This window comes from Octopus bimaculoides, chromosome 11, assembly GCF_046866305.1.
Source record: "Octopus bimaculoides isolate indiv1 chromosome 11, ASM4686630v1, whole genome shotgun sequence".
Classification (NCBI taxonomy): domain Eukaryota; kingdom Metazoa; phylum Mollusca; class Cephalopoda; order Octopoda; family Octopodidae; genus Octopus; species Octopus bimaculoides.
The window spans coordinates 41227474-41252464 of NC_142938.1; the positions used below are offsets into that span (position 1 = coordinate 41227474).

General features: G+C 36.3%; 2 protein-coding genes across 6 annotated transcripts in view; one reads left to right on the forward strand and one right to left on the reverse strand.

The window, feature by feature from the left end:
- The window catches only part of LOC106868475 (uncharacterized), a 75350-nt gene extending 54228 nt beyond the window's left edge, over nt 1-21122 (reverse strand). For 2 of the 5 annotated variants that reach the window (XM_014913752.3, XM_014913756.3), the window contains exons 1-8: nt 20518-21122; nt 17517-17560; nt 13678-13763; nt 11508-11575; nt 11013-11080; nt 9814-9988; nt 8567-8641; nt 7612-7763 (exon numbers count right to left, since the gene is read on the reverse strand). In XM_014913752.3, the coding sequence (XP_014769238.1) occupies nt 7612-7763; nt 8567-8641; nt 9814-9988; nt 11013-11080; nt 11508-11575; nt 13678-13763; nt 17517-17552 (660 nt within the window). In that variant the 5' untranslated portion in view covers nt 17553-17560; nt 20518-21122. The remainder of the gene's footprint in view (nt 1-7611; nt 7764-8566; nt 8642-9813; nt 9989-11012; nt 11081-11507; nt 11576-13677; nt 13764-17516; nt 17561-20517) is intronic. The other 3 variants (XM_014913755.3, XM_014913753.3, XM_089359849.1) reach the window with 3 other exon arrangements.
- Nucleotides 18540-24224, forward strand: LOC128249074 (uncharacterized). Its single transcript, XM_089360609.1, has 4 exons — nt 18540-18677; nt 21038-21271; nt 22802-22909; nt 24041-24224. Exons 1-4 carry the CDS (start codon nt 18540-18542, stop codon nt 24083-24085), a joined length of 525 nt encoding a protein of 174 aa, XP_089216735.1. The 3' UTR covers nt 24086-24224.
- The last annotated feature ends 767 nt before the right edge of the window (nt 24225-24991 follow it).

Consider the following 24991-nt stretch of genomic DNA (forward strand, 5'->3'; position numbering starts at 1 on the left):
CTTGACAGCCGCCCTGACCTGCTTCGTCTGGCAGAACTCATCCTCACCCTCAACTGCTTCACGTTCGCCGGAGAAACCTACCTACAGTAATCTGGGGTCGCGATGGGAACGAGAATGGGTCCCAATTATGCCAACCTCTTTGTTGGTTACATTGAGGCCCAAGTATTCTCCCAATTCTCCGGTCCGACCCCAGAGCTATACGGTCGCTACATAGATGATTGTATAGGAGTCACCTCCCTCTCCAGCGAACAGCTCTGCCTTTTCATCTCCTTCCTCTCTAACTTCCACCCTGCTCTTGACTTCACTTCTACCATCTCTGACACCTCTGTTAACTTCCTCGACATCTCTCTTTCCATCAACCCCCCTAACTCTCTAACTACTTCTGCCTTCTTCAAACCCACTGACTCCCACCTCTACCTCTACTTCTCCTCCTCCCATCCATTCCACGCCAAACGGGCCATCCCCTACTCCCAGTTCCTCCGCCTCCGACGTTTGTGCAGCCTGGACCAGGATTTCGAGACCCAGTCCTAGTATCTTGCTCGTCTGTTCATGCATCGAGGATACCCCTCCCACCTTGTCCAATCCGCCCTCGCCTGCGCTCGTCGAATCGACCGCACCACCGCCCTCTCTCCTCCCCCACACCAATCCCCTAACCGTACCCCCTTCCCACTCCGTTTCCACCCTGCCCCTTCGTCGGAGGATCCTACGGGCCTTCCGTTGCCTCCAGCTCGATTCCACCACCCACCCCTGTCCTCTTTCAAATGCGCCCGCAACCTACATGATCTACTGGTCTGTAGTACCTTCTCCTCTTCCTCCCCACCCCCACCCAGCTCCTTCCCATGCTCCAGATCCCGCTGTCACACCTGCCCCTTCATCACCAACACTACCTCTGTCACAGGGTCGAACTTACACACTCTTCACATTCCACACAGTTTCACCTGCACCTCCTCCAACCTAATTTACTGCATCAGATGCAACCTATGTAACAAAATATACGTGGGTCAGACAGGCCGCCGACTGGCCAACCGTTTCACCGAACACCTAAGGGACGTTCGGCTAGGTTCGGACTCAGCCGTCGCCCGTCACTTCCACTTAGCCAACCACTCCCCCTCTAACATCTCCGTTTTTGGCCTCGCCCTGCACCATGGGTCCACTCCCTCGCGACTCCACTTGGAACAGCGTTATATTTTTAACCTTAGATCATCTTTCCCCTTCGGACTCAACACAGCCCCCTCCTCCTTATGACTCTCCCCTTTACGACAATGCAACACTTTTCTTTATTTTTTTTTTACACCCCCCTCATCCACTTTACATTATATCCATTATTCACTTTTTTATTACATCACTACAATTTTCCACAATTTATTTCATCTCTTCCCACATACAAAAAATACACGCACCCATACACACACATGTATGCACACCTACCACCCAACACACCACACACATGCATGCACTTACACGCTCAGATTCGCCCACACACTTATACAAACGCACATACACACGCACACTTGCGCATACACACACACGCAAACATACACACATCCAAGCATACACACCCTTGCACACATAACCCATATATACCCCCATTCACATACCTCCCACACACCTGACAACCCATACATACCCCCATTCACCTAACACATACACCTCCCACACACCTTACATATATACCGCCCACACACATGACAAACATACATGCGCGCCCTCACACACACATAGACGAACGCACATATACACACACACACGCACAGTGGTAGAGACATACACCTTACACAGCCCTACACACACACAAAATAACACACATACCTGGCACACATCCTTACGCTCTCACACATATAAACACACACACCTCTCACATATACGTACACACATACACAACACACACTCACATAAACACGCATACAACTACACACAGAAGGGGCATAAATGACACACGCACATGCACGCATGTACGTAAGCAAACACATGCACACACACACACAGGAACACACATATACACAACACACACACGCATGCACGAAAACATACACAATATACACATACACGCACGCACAAAAATATACACACACGCGCACACACACACACGCACAATCCCACACACACCTCTCACCAACACAACACACTCACTCAGACACGCATACAATCACACACACATGAGCATAAACAACACATGCACATACAGAAGCAAACGAACGCACACACACTTACACAGCAACGCATATATACACATACACACAAACACACACGCACGCACAAAAACATACACATACACACACGCACACATACAAAATACACACACACACGCACACGTACCCAACACCTACAACCCCACACAAACACACACACATACTCAAAAACTGCCTGCTGACCTTCCACTGACCATAAGCACCCACTAACTATTCCTGCTACTAATTCCTTCCACTACGTCACACACACAAACACACACATACACACTAACAGATAAACCACCAAACCACGCACACACACACACACACATACATACGCACACACGTTCTGTTATCACACACACACTTGCAGACTCTCGCACACGCACAGATATTCACCTCCCTTTTTCACTCTCCTGTCTTAGAAAGAACTTTTCCTCCACCACCTCCTCTTCCGGTCCTTCCACAATGTAACCTCGTGGGCATCGGTGCCGATCTTCTCTTCCTCCGTTTTTCCATTCTTTGAACTTTCCGTCTTTCCGACGAAGGGCTCCGCCCGAAACGTCATACTCTCTCTCTTTCCTTTCCTGAGCATCCAATAACACTATCCGTATCACGTCCTCACTTTGTTGTTTTTTTGTTATTGTTTTTTGTTTTTTTTTAACATATATATATATACATGCATACATATCTATATACATACATACATACATATATATATACATTGGCACATAAGATGCACCATTTTGAGCGTGACCGTTGCCAGTGCCGCCTGACTGGCCTTCGTAGGGTTTTCGAGCGAGATCGTTGCCAGTGCCCCTGGACTGGCTTTTGTGCGGGTGGCACATAAAAGACACCATTTCGAGCGTGGCCATTGCCAGTACCGCCTGACTGGCCTTCGTGCGGGTGACACGTAAAAGCACCCACTACACTCTCTGAGTGGTTGGCGTTAGGAAGGGCATCCAGCTGTAGAAACTCTGCCAAATTAGATTGGAGCCTGATGTTGCCATCTGGTTTCACCAGTCCTCAGTCAAATCGTCCAACCCATGCTAGCATGGAAAGCGGACGTTAAACGATGATGATGATGATGATGACATACGTATACATACATATATATATACATACATACATATATACATACATATATATACATACATATATATATATATATACATACATATATATATATATATATACATACATATATATATATATACATACATATATATATATATATATACATACATATATATATATATATACATACATATATATATATATACATACATATATATATATATATATATACATGCATATATATATATATATATACATACATATATATATATATATACATACATATATATATATATATACATACATATATATATATATATATACATACATATATATATATATATACATATATATATACATACATATATATATACATACATACATATATATATACATACATATATATATACATACATATATATATACATATACATACACATATATATACATACATATATATATACATATACATACACATATATATATATACATATATACACATATATATACATATATATCTATATACATATATATATACATATATAAAGTTAAAACCTACTTACAAATGGACACGTAGCGTTCGATAATATAATAATACAAATGATATATGAGCATATGCATGTATACATACATATATGTACATACCTACATCTACATGTATATATAGATGCATATCCGGGTACAGGACGTCAAAAACGTGGACAAAAAAGGAACGGGAATATAAGCCTGTTTTTTGTACTTAGTGGAAAAGTGCCACACCCTAGCGGTTGAGGGAACCTGTGGAAGAGGTAGACCCAGGAAGACTTGGGATTAGGTGGTGAAGCACAACCTTCAAACATTAGGCCTCACCGAGGCAATGACTAGTGACAGAGACCTTTGGAAATATGCTGTGCTTGAGAAGACCCAGCAAGCCAAGTGAGACCATAACCCATTGCCTTTGCCAGCGGTATAACCAGCCCACTTATGCGTACCTTTCCTTTATTGGACACTAAACTCCGCTTGCAAAGACCTGTTGAGGCAAGTGAAATCGAAATCGAATCAAATTCGATGACTGGCACCCGTGCCAACCTTTCCTTCATTGGACACTAAACTCTGCTTGCGAAAACCTGTTGAGGCAAGTGAAATCGAAATTGAACCAAATTCGATGACTGGCATTCGTACCAGTGGAGCGCTAACAGCACCATCCGAACGTGAACATTGCATAAGCACTGTCTGGCTTCCGTGCCAGTGGCACGTAAAAAGCACCATTTGAGCATGATCGCTAACAGCGTCGCCTTATTGGCACTTGTGCCTGTGGCATGCGAAAATGCATTCGAATGAGGTTGTTGCTAGTGCCGCTGGACTGGCTCCTGTGCAGGTGGCACGTAAAAAGCACCATTTGAGCGTGGCCGTTGCCAGTACCGCCTGACTGGCCCTCATGCCGGTGACACGTAAAAGAACCCACTACAGTCTCAGAGTGGTTGGCATTAGGAAGGGCATCCAGCTGTAGAAACTCTGGCAGATTAGATTGGAGCCTGGTGCAGCCATCTAGTTTGCCAGTCCTCAGTCAAATTGTCCAACCCATGCTAGCATGGAAAGCGAACGTTAAACGATGATGATGATGACATACATACATACATATATATATATATATATACACACGCAGAATATATATATACACAGAATACATATATATACATATATATATACGCAGAATACATATATACACAGAATACATATATATACATATATATATACGCAGAATACATATATATACATATATATATACATATATATATATACGCAGAATATATATATATACATATATATATACGCAGAATATATATATACATATATATATATATATATATATATATATATATATATATATAGCATATATATATATAGCATATATATATATATATATATACATATATATATATATACACATACATATATATATATATACAGCATATATCATCGTCATATATGTATATATATGCATATATGGTTACAGGATATCACCAACTGTATAAACAACATGAAATTTGAAAACAGATATATTAAACACACAAACAACGAGAGAAAAATGGAAAACAGGAGAAACATACAACAACCCTTTGTCAGTTGTCACTGTGTACTCCTCATTTTAAGCATTCAATGACAGTATGAGTTTTCAAAGACAGTTGCTCCCATAAATTCCAAATTAAAATTTCGGATTTATGGTGCATCAAAGTTGGGAACAAAAACAGGACAGTGGAGACATACAAGGAAACCGAACGTAAAGAAACATGGAGGGTCACTAGACAAAAACGAGAGGAAAATAATGAACACTGGGAGACAAGAAATAAACGAACACGTGTGTGAGTATAAGGGTGGTTGTTGGCAAATAAATTCTTCCTGTATGATAACATCCATTAATGATTAAGTGAGTGTGGTGGGAACCAAAGACAGGTGAAATTAAGTTCATGAGTAGACTGGCAGATAAGTTGGTATCCTACTGGAGTTAATAAGTTGTCCACACATCCTTTAAAGAAAAATGCTTACAAAGAAAAGAAATAATGAGTACAATGCTACTGCTGGATCATATTTATATAATATGTATAATATGGAAAACTCAGCAACTGCTGTTGCTAATGCACAGAAACAATTGTTGTCAATTGTGATTAAAGCCTGTTCATTCCATCTTGTTTTATCATTGTTTTCACGTGAATGCTGTGTACACTAATGGATTTTCACATGTACATCCAGTAAAAGGAGTATTCCTGCTGTAAGATTGCATATGGTAGCTGATAACATGATATTATCAGGTAACTACAGAAAACAGATTTAACCCTCAGTGACATTCATGCCGATATGTTTGCTACATTAGGGTATGGTACTCCAGTTTTATCCACAATGCAAAAGTGGGTAGCTGAAATTAGGAGGGGAGCAGAGAGCCTTGAATATGACACATGGTCTGGATGTCCTGCAACTCACACTACCAAAGAAAACATTGTTCATGTTCACATGGTGATGGATGACAGGTGATTCACTATAAATCAAATAGCCAATGCTATTAGCATATCCTCTGAGAGAGTTAAGAATATTCTGCACAATGAATGTGGCATGATGACAGTTTCTGCTTGATGGGTGCCACATCTTCTGACACCTGATCAAAGGCACACCAGACTGATCACTTCACGGGGAAATCTGACATTGTTTGAGGCAGATCCAGCTAGTTTTCTTGAACGTTTCCTAACCCAGGATGAGTGTTTGATTCATCATTTCGAGCCAGAGACAAAGAGACAATCCATGCAGTGGAAACACCCTTCTCACTGGCATCAAAGAAGGCCAAGATTGTTTAATCTGTAGGGAAGGTGATGGCTTCAGTTTTTTGAGATGCAAAAGGCAATGTATCTATTGTCTTCAAAGGGCTATACCATCAATGAACAACAACTTGCTGAGGTAGTTATGAAAGGTTATCAAGACCAAACACCCAAGAAATATCAGGACAACGCTCCATCATACAAATCCTTGCTTTCAAAAGCTAAAGTGTGTGAGTGTGGCTTTGAACTGGCTGACCACCCTCCCTATTCTCCTGAATTGGTCCCATCTGACTATCATCTGTTCCTCAGCATAAAAAGTCACTTGGCTGGAAATTAGTATCATGACTTTTTAACAGAATGAAAGCTTCTTCACCAATGGGATCCAAGCACTGCAACACCAAAGGAAGAAGATTGAGAACTGCAAAGGGAACTATGTTAAAAAATAAACTTCATTTGGTCACATTCAATTAAAGTATTTTTATTAGCCTATGAACATTTCAGCCGACCCTCATAATTCAGTCTTCAGCAGACAGTAAAAGTATATAATAAAAGCATATTTTACTAACTATGCATGTTCAATGCATATAACATACATCCAAGGATTAGGAGGAGGGAAGCAAGGAGTAAACAGAAGCCTTCTTTTGCCTTCTAACAAGATACTTATCTACATACACACACAATTGATCTAGAGATAGCAGGTGTGTTGTGAGTGGATTTGGTAGACAGAAACTGAATGAAACCCATTATGTGTATATGTGTGTGTGTGTGTGTGAGTTCTCCATCTCCATGTGACAACTGGTATTGGTGTTTATGTCCCTGTGAATTAGCAGTTCAGCAAAAGAAACTGATAGAATAAGTACCAAGCTTAAAAAAATAAATCCTGGGGTCGGTCTGTTCAACTAAAAGCCTTCAAGGCAGTGCCCCAGTATGGCCACAATCAAATGACTGAAATAAGTAAAAGAAAGAAGATAATTCTCAAATACTTATGACAGAGACATTTTTACTGAGCAAATAATGAAGGACATAAAAAAAAAAGTAGAACACGAAATAAAAATAATCAAATTTTAAGGGAGACTTACCCTTCCATTGAAGCCTGATGATGTAATTAATGCATGCAGTGGTGTTGAGGGTGTTGAATAGTTCACATTTATCCTCTGGAATGGTGAGAGGATGTCATTCAGGGAACCGGTATTTGGAGGCTTGTCAATGAGCAGCTCTTCTACAAAAGAAGCTGAATATAAAAATGTTTATATATGTATGTGTATGCATGCTTGTATGTGTATACAAACATGACAACCTAAGGAAGTGTCTTCTACAATAACCCTAGACTAGCTGAAACCTTGTGAATAGATATAGAAGACAGGAACTGAAAGATGCCTGTTGTCTGTATATGTGTGGGTGTACAAGTGTGTATATACATGTGTGTGTGTGTGAATGTGCATATGTGTAAGTGCATATACATGTGCGAGTGCATATGTGAGTGCATGTGTGTGTGAGTGTGTATGTCAATGCATATATGTACCCTTATTTAGACAACACTTGATAGTTATAAATAAGCATCATCATCATCATACAAGTGAGGTTGCTTATTTCCAGTCTTCCACGAAAACTATGCCTAGCTATGGGAAAATATTACCTTGCCTAGAAACAGGTGAGGATTGGCAACAGATGGGGCATTCATTCATAGAAAATCTATCTCAACAAATTCCATCTGACCCATACAAGTATGGAAAAGTGGATATCAAACGACGACTTTAATATCAGTAGCAGGACACACTGATTACAGAAATACAGTTATTTCCTGTACTGACTTTGTTATTATTGAGAGCACACATTGATATCATTATCATCATCATTTAACGTCCGCTTTCCGATGATGATGATGATATCAATGTGTGCTCTCAATAATAACAAAGTCAGTACAGGAAATAACTGTATTTCTGTAATCAGTGTGTCCTGCTACTGATATTAAAGTCGCAGTTTAATATCCACTTTTCCATAATAACCAAATTATAAAATAAATTGTAAACTAACCTGATGGAGATTTTTCAGAAGACTTATCCTCTTGAGAACTATTTTCAGAAGAATTCTCTGAATCATAGGCTTCCACTGGAAAATTGTAGATTGGCCAATTAGCAAGAAATCATGACATAGTGATATAAATCTGTATCACCAATAATTAGTTTCTGTCCCAATTGAAAGTGATCTGATTTAAGTATGCATAACATGGGTCAAGAACACAAGGAATGCTTTTATCCTTATAGATTCCTTCCAAACATAAAATTACACATTTGATAGTACTGTAACCCTAGATCAAAACTGGTCAAGTTGATCTGCGATCAAAAGCTTTCCATAATCAATTTCTTTTAGTTAGGCATAGTGTAACCTAAAATTATATCATCCATTGTGATGGCTTTAAGCAAATGGGATGTGATTTAAGAGAGAGTTGGATATTATTGCTAGTAGGCTGAGTGCACTAAAGCTCTCTTGTATATGTAACTTATCAATTTCTATTACATGCAGTCTAGACACCAAATTTTGAACTACAATGAGTTTACAAGAAATAATACATTGTGAATGGTAGTGTCATTTCTACACAGCCTTTTCTTCCTCTCAACATTTTTATACATGTTTAACCCTATAGCATTCAGATTTCTCTGTCAAATGTAATGTTTATTCACATTAATTTTGAACTAATCACGCATTACCTTGTAGTTTTGAGATTTCAGTGATGTGATTGCTTATTTTAAAAATAATATTGTAAGGTAAGTAGGCCAGAGCTGGCCAGTTTGAGGATAAAACAGAGCTGAATACTAAAGAGTTAAACAAGTGAACAGCATATCTACATCTCAGTTGTAACACACTAAGAATACAGCTAAAGGTTAGTTATGAGGCTCTGAAAACTTTAACAATGTACAGCTGGATCAACTTATTTGGGAATTAAAGTTATTACTGTTCCAACAACAATATTATAGACAGAATACGCAGGAATCAGCAACTACTGGAAGTTTACATGAAATTCAATGTTCTATGTTTTGTACTAAGAAATGTGCATCTGTAATAAAGAAAATTAAAGAAGCTGATAGATATGTTGGAAATTAGATATTTACAAATCTTTGTTATTATTTCTTGTCATGTAGTCATGGAAATCCTTTCTGAGTTCCTGGCCATTCCATCAAAGTAGAAGAATGGACTAAGTCTAGATTAAGAATTATTATGATGGAAGATACTGTACAAACTATAGAACTTGAGCTAAAAATGTGAAAGGCATAATTACTTACAAGATTTATTTATTAGAATATCATCTAAATGAAGATCAGATGAAACAACATTCAAAATTTCTTTCAAGATGCCCATTATCTCTAACTGTGACCGCTCATTCAATGAGAGCGCTGCATTCATGAAGACTTCCCGGTTTTCCCCTTCCACCCCAACTGCCAATACAAGTACAGCAATCTAAAAAGAAGCCAATTAGAGAATACAATCAGCTTTGATTTAACAGCATTCAATAAATAAATAGACAGAGAGATAGAAAGTTAGGAAAAAAACAAAGAAAAAGTGGGATGAATAGCTCAAAATCTATTGGTGAAAACCGAAATCATCATTGTCAAATAGAAAGTAAACAAAATATAATATAAAAGCATTTTAACCCTTTTCCATTGAAACAGTGCTTTTGTTTCAATTAATTTTGAAAATGAAGAAGACTTTAGTAAAATAACTTTGTCATCATTATTAAGATAGTGTTTGGAATGTAAATTAGCATGAAATTTTGATGGAAGATTTGAATTTAGATCACATTAGAACAGGAAGTTTGTATTGTAGAACCAAGGGCAGCCTCAGGCAGATTGGTATCAAAAGGGTTAAGGTCATTTTTTTTTCTGGTTAAGGCAAGGGTTAGCTTTGTAGGCCCTGTGACAGTTTCCTTCATTTTGCCTTTCCCACTATATCATTTTCCACCAACATCAGACCTTTTCTTCCACATTCATTTCAATTATTCCTCACACCCAGCCACATTCATCCTTTCTTGGCTCATGTAGAGTAAATGTTCATCATAGGATAAAAATGAATATTTACAGTATGATATGGTTTCATTTATAGTATTCAGAATATCAAGTTAATACGAGACAAAGATGAAATATCAATGTAAGTTGGTTAAAATGGGAACTGATTCAAATTCAAAACAAATCAATACCGATATGAAACAATACATAAGAAACAAAAAGGAATCCAGCATGGTGAATATACAAACATATTGAATGTTGATGGCAAAAAACCTATTATGGAGAGGAATTGAGAAGAAGGGACATCATTTAAATAAAATACAAAGACAATTCCTGAAGACAAAAAATTATCAGTTGGAATGTTCTTGTTAAGCAAATAAAAATAATACATTAAAGTTGTCATTCTAAATCACACATCTGGACAAAAAATATATGCATACACACAATACAAACACAAATGACATCTGTATACAACCTACCTTGGCAAGATCCAGTTCATTATCTCTGTCAAAATTCACTTGTTCAATAAGACTATGATGATAGTTATCTAGGAAAAAGATTTATAATTTCTTAGTTATGCTAACAAGAGTTAAAAAGTAAAGGAAGAATTAAAAGATTACCATTTAACATTATTAACTAAAGGCATTCAAACCTTTTACCATTCAGATTGCATTGTTAACTGTAATGCTTATTTATTCACATTATTTTGTAGCTTTGAAATTTTGATGATGTGATTGTTTATTGTTAGAATGACATTGTAGGGTAGGTGTGAGAGGCCAAATCTGGCCAGTTTGAACATAAAATCAGGTAGAATACTTGGCCTGATATGGCTGGTTTAAATGCTAAATCTCATTATGTTCATTTTTGCCACTTTTTCTTCAGTTTTCTTTACTGATGTGCATACATATATACACAGAAAACAACAGAGAAAACAAACTAGAGCAACAATGAAGTAAAAATATCATAAAACATACCCTCAATAAACTTTTGTATAATTTCAAAACGTTCTTTCTTTGTGTTTGCATCATAAGAATGGCCTTTTCTATGTAAAAAATATAATAATAAAAAAATAAAGAAATAAGAACAAGTATGGATTATATTTTAGAATAAAGCACTAATAGCTTGTCTTTATTTTCATCAACTTTGAAATCTTCTGAAAGCAATAACTGACTGAAAGAAAAAATATATGTTTAATCGTTTAAAGCAGTAATTTATATCACAAAATAGCTGAGGGGAAAATCTTGTAATATTTATCATGTAGCTGTGGTAGAAATTATTATTCATAAATAAGGCATAAAAGACAAGAACTATGTTGTGGACATTAAGCCAGTGATCTTGAGGTCCAGTTCAGATTGCTTTGTTTCACTTTAAGTCATCTAACTCCTTTAATACTAACTTGCCCGATTCCACCGCTTGCTCTATGATACAAGTTTCTTGTTCTAAAGTGGTCTCAAAACTTTCTGGCAAAATTTCATGTTACTTTATGCTCTGATGATCAACTTAATAATGACTAAGTTAATTGACTAAATTCTTCATAATTAAAAAAAATTAATCAAAAGAAAGGCGATGTATTTCAATAGAAATATGGTAATAAAAGGGTTAAATAGCTAAAGCTCTGGAAAAAAAAAGGTTGAATAAGACTTCAAATTGTAAAGCCTCGTCAAAAACATTTACACATGGTCACACAACTAGAAGGTAATTGTTGATATCAAATATTTAAAGTGAATTACTATTTTATTCACGGCAACATTTATCTAAAACAAATATGGATTTCAAATTTTGGGAGTTTTGGGAGAGAGGGCAACATAAACCGCAGTGTACAACTGGTATTTATTTTATTGATTCTGAAAGGATGAAAGGCAAAGTTGGCCTCAGTGGAATTTGAACTCAGAAGGTGAAGACGGATGAAATGCTGCTAAGCATTTTGCTCGGCATGCTAATGGTTCTGCCAGCTCAATGCACCAAAAGGATAAAAGGCAAAGTCAACCTCTATGGAATTTGAACTCAGAGAGTAAAGATGGATGAAATACTAAGCATTTATCTAAAATCGCTTTTATCTAAAACAAATATTAAGATCCAGGAAATATAAACACAAGACAGAAAGTAGTAATAGTAATATATGGTCATAGATATCCAAGTACTTATGTTAGAGTAGAATAATCTAAAGAAGATTTTAACTACAAATCTGTAGGCAGTGGGAAACTAAAATTAGTTCTGACCATCATACATTGTCTATTCTAAAACATGATACTTTTACGTGTTTCTGAAAAATGTGTTCAACGCTATATGTAACAACAATGTATCTAATAGCTCCCATTATCTCATTCCAAACACTTACTTTATCAAATCCCTGCTGCTCTTCCGCAGATTTTCATTCCTTTTGAATCTCTTTCTATCTATGTACCCTCTCCAATTATGCATCATCGTCTAGGGATCCTTCATAATCCAGTAAGTCATCTGGCAACAAGTGGAATAATGTGGAATGTACTATGGTTGAACCAGAATTACCTATTATATATACAACCTGTCAAGAGCGTTAGCATGCTTGATGAAATGTTAGCAGTATTTCGCCCATCGCTAAGTTCTGAGTTCAAATTCTGCTGAGGTCAACATTGCCTTTCATCCTTTTGGAGTCGATAAATCAAATACCAGTTGCGTACTGGGTTCGATCTAATCGACTGGCCCCTTCCCACCAAATTTCAGGCCTTGTACCTCTAGTAGAAAGGATTATATATACAACATGTAATAAGAACCAGAGCCTTCTAAAGCTTTCTCCAGTTCTGCATGGTGAGTTGAACTTAGTGCTACAAGTCAATAATACTATGACTTTTAAAAACAACAATGACTTAGTGACAACTTGTTCCTCCTCTGTGATATCTAATTACAGACAGGCATGCTAGACTGCTTAAGAACGAAGTGCTTCAAGTATTTTCTGTGCAAGGTACGTAACTCTGCCTCAGTTTGTTTGCCTAACAAGTTCCACTCTTGTTTCATGGCTAAGTAATTAGTAATAATTAAGCAGTTAAATTTCACATAAGGAAAAATATTAAAAAATACAATTTATTATAAATATTTTTTTGTATGATGATAGATCTGTTAATATAAATAAACAAATGAAAAACTATATTAATAAAAAATACTTACATCTTGTTCAATAAAGCAACAAACTGCTCCCCTTCTCTCAAATCATAGAGTGATTCTATGACAAGTTGAGGGTTTAATTTGTTCAGCTGGAAAGAAAGAGTGAAAGTTAATTTCTAAAGATGTACATGAGACTAAATTCTTTCAATAATATATCTAAACTAATCACTCTGTAATACCTCAAAACCGTGTAAGACAAATGACAGTATAATTTAGAGATTTAATATCCAATCCAAGGAGATCTCCTAATAAGATAGTGTCATTTAAGGAGACGTATTCATCATCATCATCATTTGACTTGGCTGGCATGCTGGAAGGCTGCACCAGACTCCAGTCTGATTTGGCATGGTTTTCTATGGCTGGATGCCCTTCCTAATGCCAACCGCTCCAAGAGTATAATGGGTGCATTTATATGCCACCAGTATAAGTGCCAATTTGCGTGACACCAGGGTGCTTTTACATGCCACCAGCACGAGTGCCAATTTGCGTGACACCGGGGTGGTTTTACATGCCACCAGCATGTGTGCCAATTTGTGTGACACCAGTATCTGCCACGACTGTAATTTTGCTTGGCTTGATGGGTTTTCTCATGCACAACATAATGCCAAAGGTCTCAGTCACTGCCTCTGTGAGACCCAACACTCAAAAGGAACTCAGCCACTTTGCCTCCGTGAGGCCCATCACTTGAAAGGAACTCAACCACTTTGCCTCTGTGAAGCCCACCACTCAAAAGGAACTGTCACTTTGTCTCCATGAGGCCCAACACTTGAAAGGAACTCAGCCACTTTGTCTCCATGAGGCCCAATGCTCGGAAGGTGTTCTTTACATGCTACCAGCACAGGTGCATTTGGCTTGATGGGTCCTCTCAAGTACAGCACATCACCAAAAGTCTTGGTCTCTTCAAATGTCAAAATGTTAAGAAATTATTATGAGGAAAGCACTTTTGATTTTTCCATCCACAACATATGGAATATTGTGGAATGTACCATATACACTGTGTGAAATAAAATATTTTTTTGTCATTCACTCCACAACTCCAAAACACTTTAATGGTTATTTTCCCATTGGTTGGATGATTCTGCCAATCTTCTATCAATACCAAAATTGCTAGTAGTCACCTAATTGTCAAGAACTTAAGCCCCCACCAAAACCAAAATATTGAAATTGATTCTGTACTACAAATGATTGAAATACTAAATGCACATCAATAAAATTTGAATTTAGATTTATATGTCATTTACAAGGTGTAAAATCCAGTAGTCTGACTAGTAAATCATCATAATCTTCATCATTTTTATCTTTACCTTTTACTTGTTTCAGTATTTAGAATGCAGCCATGGTGGAGCACCACCTTGAAGAATTTTTAGTCGAATGTATGAACCTCAAAATTAATTTTTATAAAACCCAGAACTTATTCTATCAATCTCTTTTGCTGAACCATTAAGTTACAGGGATGTAAATACACCAAGCAGTAGTAGTAGGGACAAAAAGACACACACGCAAACACACATACACACACACAATGGGCCTCCTTTAGTTTCTGTCAACCAAATCCACTCAAAAGGATTTCATTGGCCTGAAGCTATAGTAGAAGACACTCATTCAAGATGTCACACAAGGATGGTCTGACAGGAGCTGGCTAGGCAGAAGTCTGCACCAGGTTTCAGTGTTTGTTTTGGCATGGTTTTTAGGGCTAGATACCAAAGCAGACATGTAATTGTAAAAAAAACTAGCTTTGCAAGTATGTCTACAACATATCATGAGCATAAAAATGGTATGTTGTGTCCTTTTATAATTTAGCAGCTCAACAAACAGAAATCAATAAATCAAACTAGTACCTAGCTGCAATGGCTTGACTAATCTGCATACCATGCTTAATTTAAATAACTATTTGTGAAAAGATCCCTTTGTCAGAAAAGAAATGACGTGGATACTTCTCTGGTGAATTGTAAACAAACTGTGAAATCCATCGGAACACATGCCTACATTTTGATGTGTATGAAAAGAATAACAGCATAAAAACTGCAGTTTAAATACTTTAATTGTATCTTAGGTTTTCTAAACCATGCTATGTTGTGTGTAAATATCAATTATTTAGTATGAAAATTAAATTCTTACAACTAAGTTATAATTTGTGTTTAATTTAAAAAAGCTATTTGTGTTAAGACCTCTTTGTGAGCAGAGGAATAAGCTGTCAACAAACCATGAAACGTCAAGACAGTCTCCTTCATGTTTTTGTGTATGAAGAGAAAGTGTAGTCGCATCTTTTTAAAGTTCACTGACTGTGCACTGCACAGCACCTTGGGTAAAAGCTTTCCACCATAGCCCCAGGCTGACCAAAGCCCTGTGAATAGATTTGCTAGGTGGAGACTGAAAGAAGCTTAGCATGTGTCTCCTTGTCTTGACAGCTTGTGCTAACTATAAACAAGCACCATTGTCATGTAAGCAGGGTTGTTCATTTCCAGGTATCCATGAAAAACCTGTCTGGCCATCAGAAACCTTGCCTGGAAACAAATGAGGGTTAGTGATAGGAAGGGTATCCAGCCACAGAAAAGCTGCCTCAACAATTTCTATCAGATTCATGCAAGCATGGAAAAGTGGACATTAAATGATGATGATTATTATAGTAATTGTTGATGCCTACTCATTAGTGCTTGTCGTATCACTAATCTAGCAATTAGAGAAGTCTGTTTCACAGAGGTCTAATAAGACTAAAACATGTAGAGTTGTCATTTATATGAAGATGAGATTAATATTCAATGAGCTGATGGTGAACTGGTAAAATCATTAGCATGCCGAGCAAAATGCCTAGTGGTTTTTTTTATCCATCTTTATATTCTAGGTTCAAATGCTGACGGGGCTGACTTTGTCTTTTATCCCTTCAAGGTCAAGAAAATAAGTACCAGTTGAGCACTGGAGGTTGATTTAATTAACTTAGCCCCTCCCCAGGAAATTGCTGGTCTTGCGTGAAAATTTGAAACCAATATTCATTGAGCTAATGTTTTTTCCTCACTACATTGCATAAATGTCATTAATTTATATTAAAAAAAAATTCATTAGAGTTATTTTCCTCAATACATACCAAATCAGTTTTCACAATAAGTATTCAGTCATCTGATAAACTATACCATCTGGTCATTGTATTAGCATGTAAGTGGCTGAGTATCCACAGACACTTGATGTAATTCTCCACTGTAACCAACATGATACAATGTGACAAGGACAAACCTTTAAATTACAAATACAATTCCATTTGATAGGCTTCCACAGTTTCTGTCAACTTAATTTTACTCACAAGGCTCAGGTTGCCACCTGATAAAAAGAGAAACTTATTCAAGATGCTATGCTGTAGGATAAAACCCATGACCTCATGAGTGTACAGCCAATCACAAGCATTTGGCCTTGATGGCACTAGAAAAGGGACATGACTCTGTCCAGCTTGTTTGATTTACAACTGGTTTGGTTTCTTCACAGTTGAGAAGTTAACAGAAGAAGCATCCTGCTATAAAATAACTCCTCCAACAAAACAGATCTTCCCTGCAAGCTGCAGCACCTCACTAGTGCTGGTGGCACAAAAAGATTTAAAAATTTTTTTTTTAAAAACACCCAGTATACGTTGTAAAGTGGTTGGTGTTAGGAAGGGTATCCAGCCATATAAACCAGGCCAAAACAAACACTGGAGCAGGATGCAGTCCTTGGACTATTGGAACTTGTCAACCCATGCCAATACTGAATATGGACATTAACTGATGATGATAACATGATTAGTATAGCATTTTAACTGCTACGGCATCTTTTCAATAACAGAGATTAAAATAAGCATAATCATAAAATCTACTCACCCACTGGATTAATGTATCTTTCTTGCTAAGATCCATTTGGTATTCTACAGAAGTAAACAAAATTCACAAGGAAATTTATCATTTTAATGTAAACACATTTAATGATCACATTTAAATAGGGTCATAAAGTTCATACATTCAACAAACAAAACATTATTTTTTGCTAAAGTTCTCAATAGAAAGAAGCTGCAAGTAAATAGAAGGGATGGTCTCTTATGGATCTGACTTGATGTAAACCTTTAAGGTGGTTGTTAATGAGAGTGAAAAACACGTAATGACAGAGTTTAATGTGAGGATGAAGTTTAATGAAGGCATGTGGTGTTTTAGTCAAGGGTGACCAACTGTAAAGACATAGTCACCACTTATATAAACAAAATTTAATGCAATAATGTACAGGAGAAATGTAACAGGCTAAAAATGTCAGCAAATCATCAAACATAATGAAGTTTTATGATACAGTTATAATGATGGAGTTTAATGTGAAGATGTATCAGAGAAATGAATGAAGAAAAATATTTGCTTGATTATTAATATGATCATTTATTAAGCTGATTATAATATTGATTACCATCATCATCGTTTAACGTCCACTTTCCATGCTGGCATGGGTTGGATGGTTTGACTGAGGACTGGCTAGCCAGAAGGCTGCACCAAGCTCCAATTTAATCTGGCAAAGTATCTACAGTTGGATGCCCTTCCTAATGCCAACCACTCCAAGAGTGTAGTGGGTGCTTTTACGTGCTACCAGCATGAGTTGTTACAATATGATATACACAACTTCGAGTTTGTGTGTACACAGCTTGTTTGTCAATAGAGTAATATATTTCATCTCTGATTCTTTGGTTCATTGTGTATGTTAGTAGTTTAGTTTCATCTCTTTGACTGAATTTACCAAAGAGATCAACTAATATTTGGCTGTGGATTTATATTGTTGCTAATTAAATTAGATCAAAATAAAAGAATAGGGTTCTTTGTCCCTACTCAGGTTTGAGGTCAATTTTTTCTCATTAGTCTCTCAGTGCAATGGATGAAGATAATAGGCTGAGGATTTGTTTGACATTGTGGAAAAATGTTGATTCACTTTTGAATCTCAGCTTAGCTATTCTGAAGCTGTTTGTTACTGAGATATTTAACACTTTAGCATTCAGATTAATGTCAACAGTAATCCTTATTCATTCACATCTTAAAAAATTAATCTGGTATTATCTTGTAACTTCAAGATTTGAAAGATGTAATTGTTTATTTTTAGAATGACATTGCAGGATAGGTGAGAGATGCTGGTTCTGACCAGTTTGAGCATAAAATGGGTGGAATATTTGGGCCAGATACAGCCGGTTTAAACACTGAATGGTTAAAGTATTGTAAGAAGTGGTTGTTTACAGTTGATTCAATCATATTAGATGCACTGAATGGGAGATTTGTCACGGCAGTGGATTAGTAGAATCATTACAGTGTTGGACAAAACTCCTTACAGGGGTGTAGTCAGGGCCAGATTTATGTATGGGCTAGTATTGACCATAGCCCAAGGACCCCCATGCATGTGGTGGGGTGGGGCCTTTAATTCAGAGAAACCTAAAGCTTAGTTTTAAAAATTCAGATAATATATTTACAGCAATCAAATAATTTGTAATTTTTTTCCCTTGTTTAAAAAATTTATTCTAATCCGGTAAAGTTCTTTTAAAATTATTGAGCCTTTTTTTGATTTATTGGTCCCTTTTAGATTAAAAAAAGGGGGGGGGGGGCATTGAATTTAAGTGAATACTTCTGAACCTACTGAAACCCACTTATGTAATAGCAGTTCTGTGACAACTCTGAGACTGAATCCGAGTGAATGTCAAATCCGCCCCTGAGTGTAGTTACCTTCAGGTTGGAGGTCTAGCTTCTTGATATTATGAGAAGCAATTGCAAGACTGATTAGGACTGACATAGGACGGTGGGCATATCTACACAAAGCAGGCACTACTTATATACAGAGCTCCCGATGCACCTACGTAACGATGTGTTTACAATGCACACTCGTTAGGGTTACGTAGATGCATCGGGACCTCTGTATTTAAGTAGTACCGTTAAGGGATCTCTGTATTTAAGTAGTACCGTTAAGGGATCTCTGTATTTAAGTAGTACCGTTAAGGGATCTCTGTATTTAAGTAGTACCGTTAAGGGATCTCTGTATTTAAGTAGTACCCACAAGCGTGCCCTACCCTCCAACTTTGTTTCCTCATAACGTCCAGAAAATGTATACTTTTAAATGAAATTTTCTGCAAATACGTTTCAGATGGTGTAGATTCCGGTCGAAATTTGTGACAAAATTTTCCGAGCGTTGAGAATCTATACCATCTGAAGCATATTTGCAAACTTTCATTTAAAAATATCCATTTTTCTGAAAGTTATGAAGAAATAAAATCGAGGGGACACGCGTAAGTATGCCAGATGGTGCACCTGTAGAAAATTCAATATGGAATGCTCACTTGTTTAAACCGCATAATCTAGATCGAATTTAAATTGATTTGAATTATGTCAATTTATTTGTTTATCTATCAGTAAATTCATGTTTTATGTCGTACGAAAGAAAATTTTTTGAATTCTGAAAGTCAGCATAGAAAAAAGTGTTAAAAAAGAACACAAAGAAACCAGCAAAGAGACGAAAAGAATGGCTATGGAGGGGGTTTCGAAGAAATTTTTGTTACTTTTTACTGTTTCACTCATCTCACAAAGAGCACAAACTGAAGGTGGTCAAATATGTAAGAAAAAAACCCTAAATTAAATTAAATTTTTTTGGATAAAAATTCTTTCGTAGGCTTTAAAAGAAATCGAAATTCACTAAAAGTTAACGACGACAAAAAGAAAGTTATTATCTTAGTAAAACTATCGTTTACTTTTTAATTGAAGATGTTTAAATCTTTCAAAAAACCCTAAATATGAAAAATTCAAAATATCGTTTACAACAAAAACAAAATAACTTGTCAGTTGGTCAAAGGTTTGAATAGAATTATGAAATTACCTCAGGCAACACCATACAATTTAAAATTAAAAAAATATTAACTGCTTCCTTCTTTTCACGGACAAACGTTGAATGAAATAAATTCCATTAAATGAGATTTAAATAAAACAATCAGAGAACCATAGCAGATCTAAATCCCTTTCAGACGTTTATTTCGTAAATTTTGGAAATTGAATTTGCCGGTTAAAAGCCTCGTTTTCGTTTATTTAGTTTCTCATCCGTTGCATCCTGGGATTCATATTTACATATTACCGGTTGGTTTAAATAGGCTTCAGTCGAGTTATATCCCGTGTAAACTCGCACCCACCCTCAATACCTGCTACTATAGGCGCGTAAGGCCAGCAAATTTGAGGGAAGAGGCAAATTGTTTACATCAACACGAATGCTCAACTGGTACTTATTTCATCGATCCAGGAGAAATTTGAACCCAAAATGTAAAGACGGACGAAATGCCGTTAAGCATTTTGCCAACCCACCGCCTTATAGTATCCTAATAATTATTGGCACAAGGCAATTTTAGGGCTTTAGTAAATTAAATCGATTCCAGGACTTGACAGGTGCTTTATTTTATCGCCTCCGAAAGGATAAAAGGCAAAGCCGATCCTGGTGGAATTTGAACTCAGCAGAAGGTAAAAAAAACAGCCCAGTGAGTCTTAACAAATATGTAGGAAACGAATATGATAAAAAAAAAAAAAAATTACCCGCTGACGACCCCGGAGGGAGGAGAGGACTTTCGGAAAATTCAGAACTTTCGGTAAAATGGATATATATTGATTTTTTTTTCAACGGAATCCACAATTTTGGTTATGGAGGATCCGATTCTGAAAAAAAATTTCAAAAATCGTATTTTACAAATTTCAACCCCACCCCTTATCCTCCCTCCCCTCATTTTTCAATTTTTTTCTGCGAAAAAATTTGTGGCAAGACTTCCTTTTGTACCCCCGCCCCTTACCCACCCCCTAAATTCTTCATTTTCAACTTTTTTCACAATTTTTTTTTCACAATTTTTTTTTCAAAATATTTGGAAAAATACGGAGATTATGATTCTGAAAAAAATTTCCAAAGATTTTTTTCACAATTTTTTTTTTTTTTGTCAAAATATGCAGAAAAATACGGAGATTATGATTCTGAATAAAATTTCCAAAAATTTTTCTACTTAGCGTTAGGGTTACGTTTAGGGTTAGGGTCAGGGTTGGGGTTTTAGGGTTAGGTTTATGGAAAAAGTGAAAAATGAAGAATTGGTGGAGTCTTTTTTACCAATGTTTTTCACCAAAGTCTTCAGAAAGATGGGCGGCATCTTTTCATGAAAAAAAATTTTGAAAATTTGTTTTTCACTCCCGCCACCTCTGCACCACCCCAGTCCAAAACGATTTTGGTCATATTTTTTTCACTACACACTTAAAACCTGTGACAGAAACATTTTCAGTTTTAAAAAAAAATTGTTAATAATTTCAGAGGAAAATGTGTGATTTAAGGGAGATATGGCTGTTGTTTCTAGCACATCCCCAAACCTCCCTCCTCTTTTCTTTCTCACTCACACATCTATTGATATTTTTCAATATTTTTCTCTCCATAATCAAATTTTATGGAATGATGATGTCAAAGTAGCACCCGTGTAGTCCCAACCGAGTGAAGCCATGTTATGTGTGTGTAAAGAAAAAGACACCTACAAACATCATTAGTGTTCATATTGATCTGTCAAATGTAATGCTTATTTGTTCATGCTATTTTGAATTATTCAGGTTCAAGAGGGGTGTCTACAATATTTGCTTGTAACTTTGTAAATTTTTTACATACAGATTTGAAATTTTGTCAGTGGGTGCTTTATATACCACTGGTTTATTGTTATGTAATTTTAACTGACCATGCAAAGCAAATTTGACTTTTATGGGCAGGTAAATTTAATTAACAGGTGTAAAAGCAATAACAATATGGATAAACACTAAAATTGAAATTCTTAATGCCTCATACCTGTTTGATTTGATACTTAAATTATTCCAGATGCCAACTGACAAAAATTTTTGCCACTTTTCAAGATGAGGTACATTAATTTGAATTAATTAAAATACAGGTATAATTGGTACAAGATTTTATTCTTTCAGTAAATACGTACCTTGGTGTGGAATAATATTTTTCCAATTTTTTTCAGGTGCATTCAACGTATCTGACCTCCAAACCCACCACAAGCCACTTTTTCCAGAAAAGAAAGGTGGGAGGGGTGGTGTTGACCTTGAAGTTTTCCACCAAAGGAGTTTTGTTTTGCAGGTCTTTTTTTCTTTTCCAGGTTATTTTGCATACTTTCAACAAATGTGATATCGAAATCAAACGTAAACAGCTCCTTTTCCAGAAAAGGAAAGATTTGGCTGCTATTCCTAGCATGCCCTGCTACCATGTAAGAGCTATTTGCATTCACACTGAAATATTTACTAACTTTTTTCCCTTCCATTTATTGTTTCCACTTTATGGAAGTCGATGTTGACATCCACCTCAGTTAATTTTGCTTTTCAGTTTTGTGCTTTCTGGAAGAAAAGCCCTCACATTATCTCAAAGCTACAAGAATTCACTAACACAATTTGTTTATTTTTTAAAAAAGATTTCGTAGAGGAATTAGATACAATGGGTTTTTTTCTGATTTAAACACTAAGGGGTTAAAAAGTGCCAAAATTATAAAATCAGCTTCTTTTTTGGCCTTTAGAACCCTAAAACTATACATATATATTTTTTGCTTAGAGTTAAAAAATGCGGATTTTATAGCTTTAAATTTCAAAGGGCCTAAAAAAGGCTGATTTCATAGTTTGGGACCATTTTTAGGTTTTTAAAGGCTTTTAGAGCCAGAAAAGAATAAAAAAAAAATGAAACACAATATTAGTATTAAGCTAAGAAAAGTTTATTGATAAAGTGGCTGTAAAAAATCGAGAAATATGACATATACATAATTTAATTTTTCTTCTTCTCCATTTTGTTGATGAGATTCATGTTGCACTTCATGAAAATTAACAAACTAAAATTTTCATCAGATAAAAACATTCTCTTGGCACTCGAGATGTCCTTGCCCATGGAAAATAAACATTCAGTTGCAGCACTGGAAAGGATGGCGGTGTTGAACTTGATGAAAAAGCCCACTGACACTTGCTCACTCAAGAAGGCATCTGTCAGTAGATCCTTGGAGTTGGTCTCCAACCAGATCTTTACTAAATTCTGGGCCTTGTCCTTCAGTGACCTGTAGCTTCCACTCTCTTTTTGTTGGGTGACACCACGGAAGAAGTCATCCTCCACCTCTTCATTGTTGCTGCCCCCCCACTGTTGCTGCTCACTTCCTCATACTGCTGTCTCATGGCCTCCTTTTTCATACTTTTTAGGGATAAGCAAATAGGAAATAATAGTTGCTACCCAAGGACAAAAATTGTGTTACACAGTGTTATTTAGGCTATTATTTTGAGTGGTTGTTCTATGTGAGAAGATGTTTTTATATCCAGAATATTTTTGATACTATCTAACACAGAAATACTTTTTGATTTTAAAGGCTACAGTCCAGTATAACTCAGCTTTGACCAGGATTAAGGTGTAGTGAATCAACAATTGTGTGGTTTGTATTTGTGTATAACTCTATAAATTGTATTTTTCATCCAAAAGAAACTGAGTACACTAAGTTTCTCAACACCCTGGATCCACCTGGAGTGTCATCTCAGAGGTTCATGCTGAAGAAAAGATCCTCAATTATTCTTTCCAGAACTTTGATGTTGCACATTGATACAATGGTACAAGTTTGATATGTCCGGAGCTCTAACAATGTTTGGCAAAGTTTTGAATAAACTCCCAACATTTTTTATAACTTTTATCTTTTATAATAAAACTTTTTCATATTTCTCTGGATTTCTGTGTTTTAAACAAAAGAGATTTGGAAGGCACTCTGTTGGTTACAACAATGAGTGTTCCAGTTGTTCTGACCAACAGAACAGCCTGCTCGTAAGATTGATGTGCAAGTGGCTGAGCACTCCACAGATGTGCATACCCATAGCATAGTTTCCAGGGTGATTCAGCATAACAAATGTAATGGGGCTGGCTCTTTGAAATACAGGTACTATTCATTTTTGCCAACTGAGTGGACTGAAGCAATATGAAATAAAGTATCTTGCTCAAGGACACAATGCGCAATTGGGAATCAAACTTATGAGCTTAAGGTCATGAGCTAAATATCCTAACATTCATCAGAGATTACAATTCTGCAAATAAAAATATTTTCAAAATTACCATTTTTCATTTTTTTTTTTAACCCACTTAGTTTCAAAGTATGTATCTGGCAATAACTTTTCATTTACAAATTTTTTTCTAGAAGTGTAAGCTTTTGACATAGGAGGTTGATTTTACTCAAAAAATAAGGTTAGGACCAGGGATTGAGGTTAGAATTTAGATTAAGCTTAGGATCAGTATTAGGGTTTTAGGGATATGCATAGCATTAGGGTTTAAAGTAAGG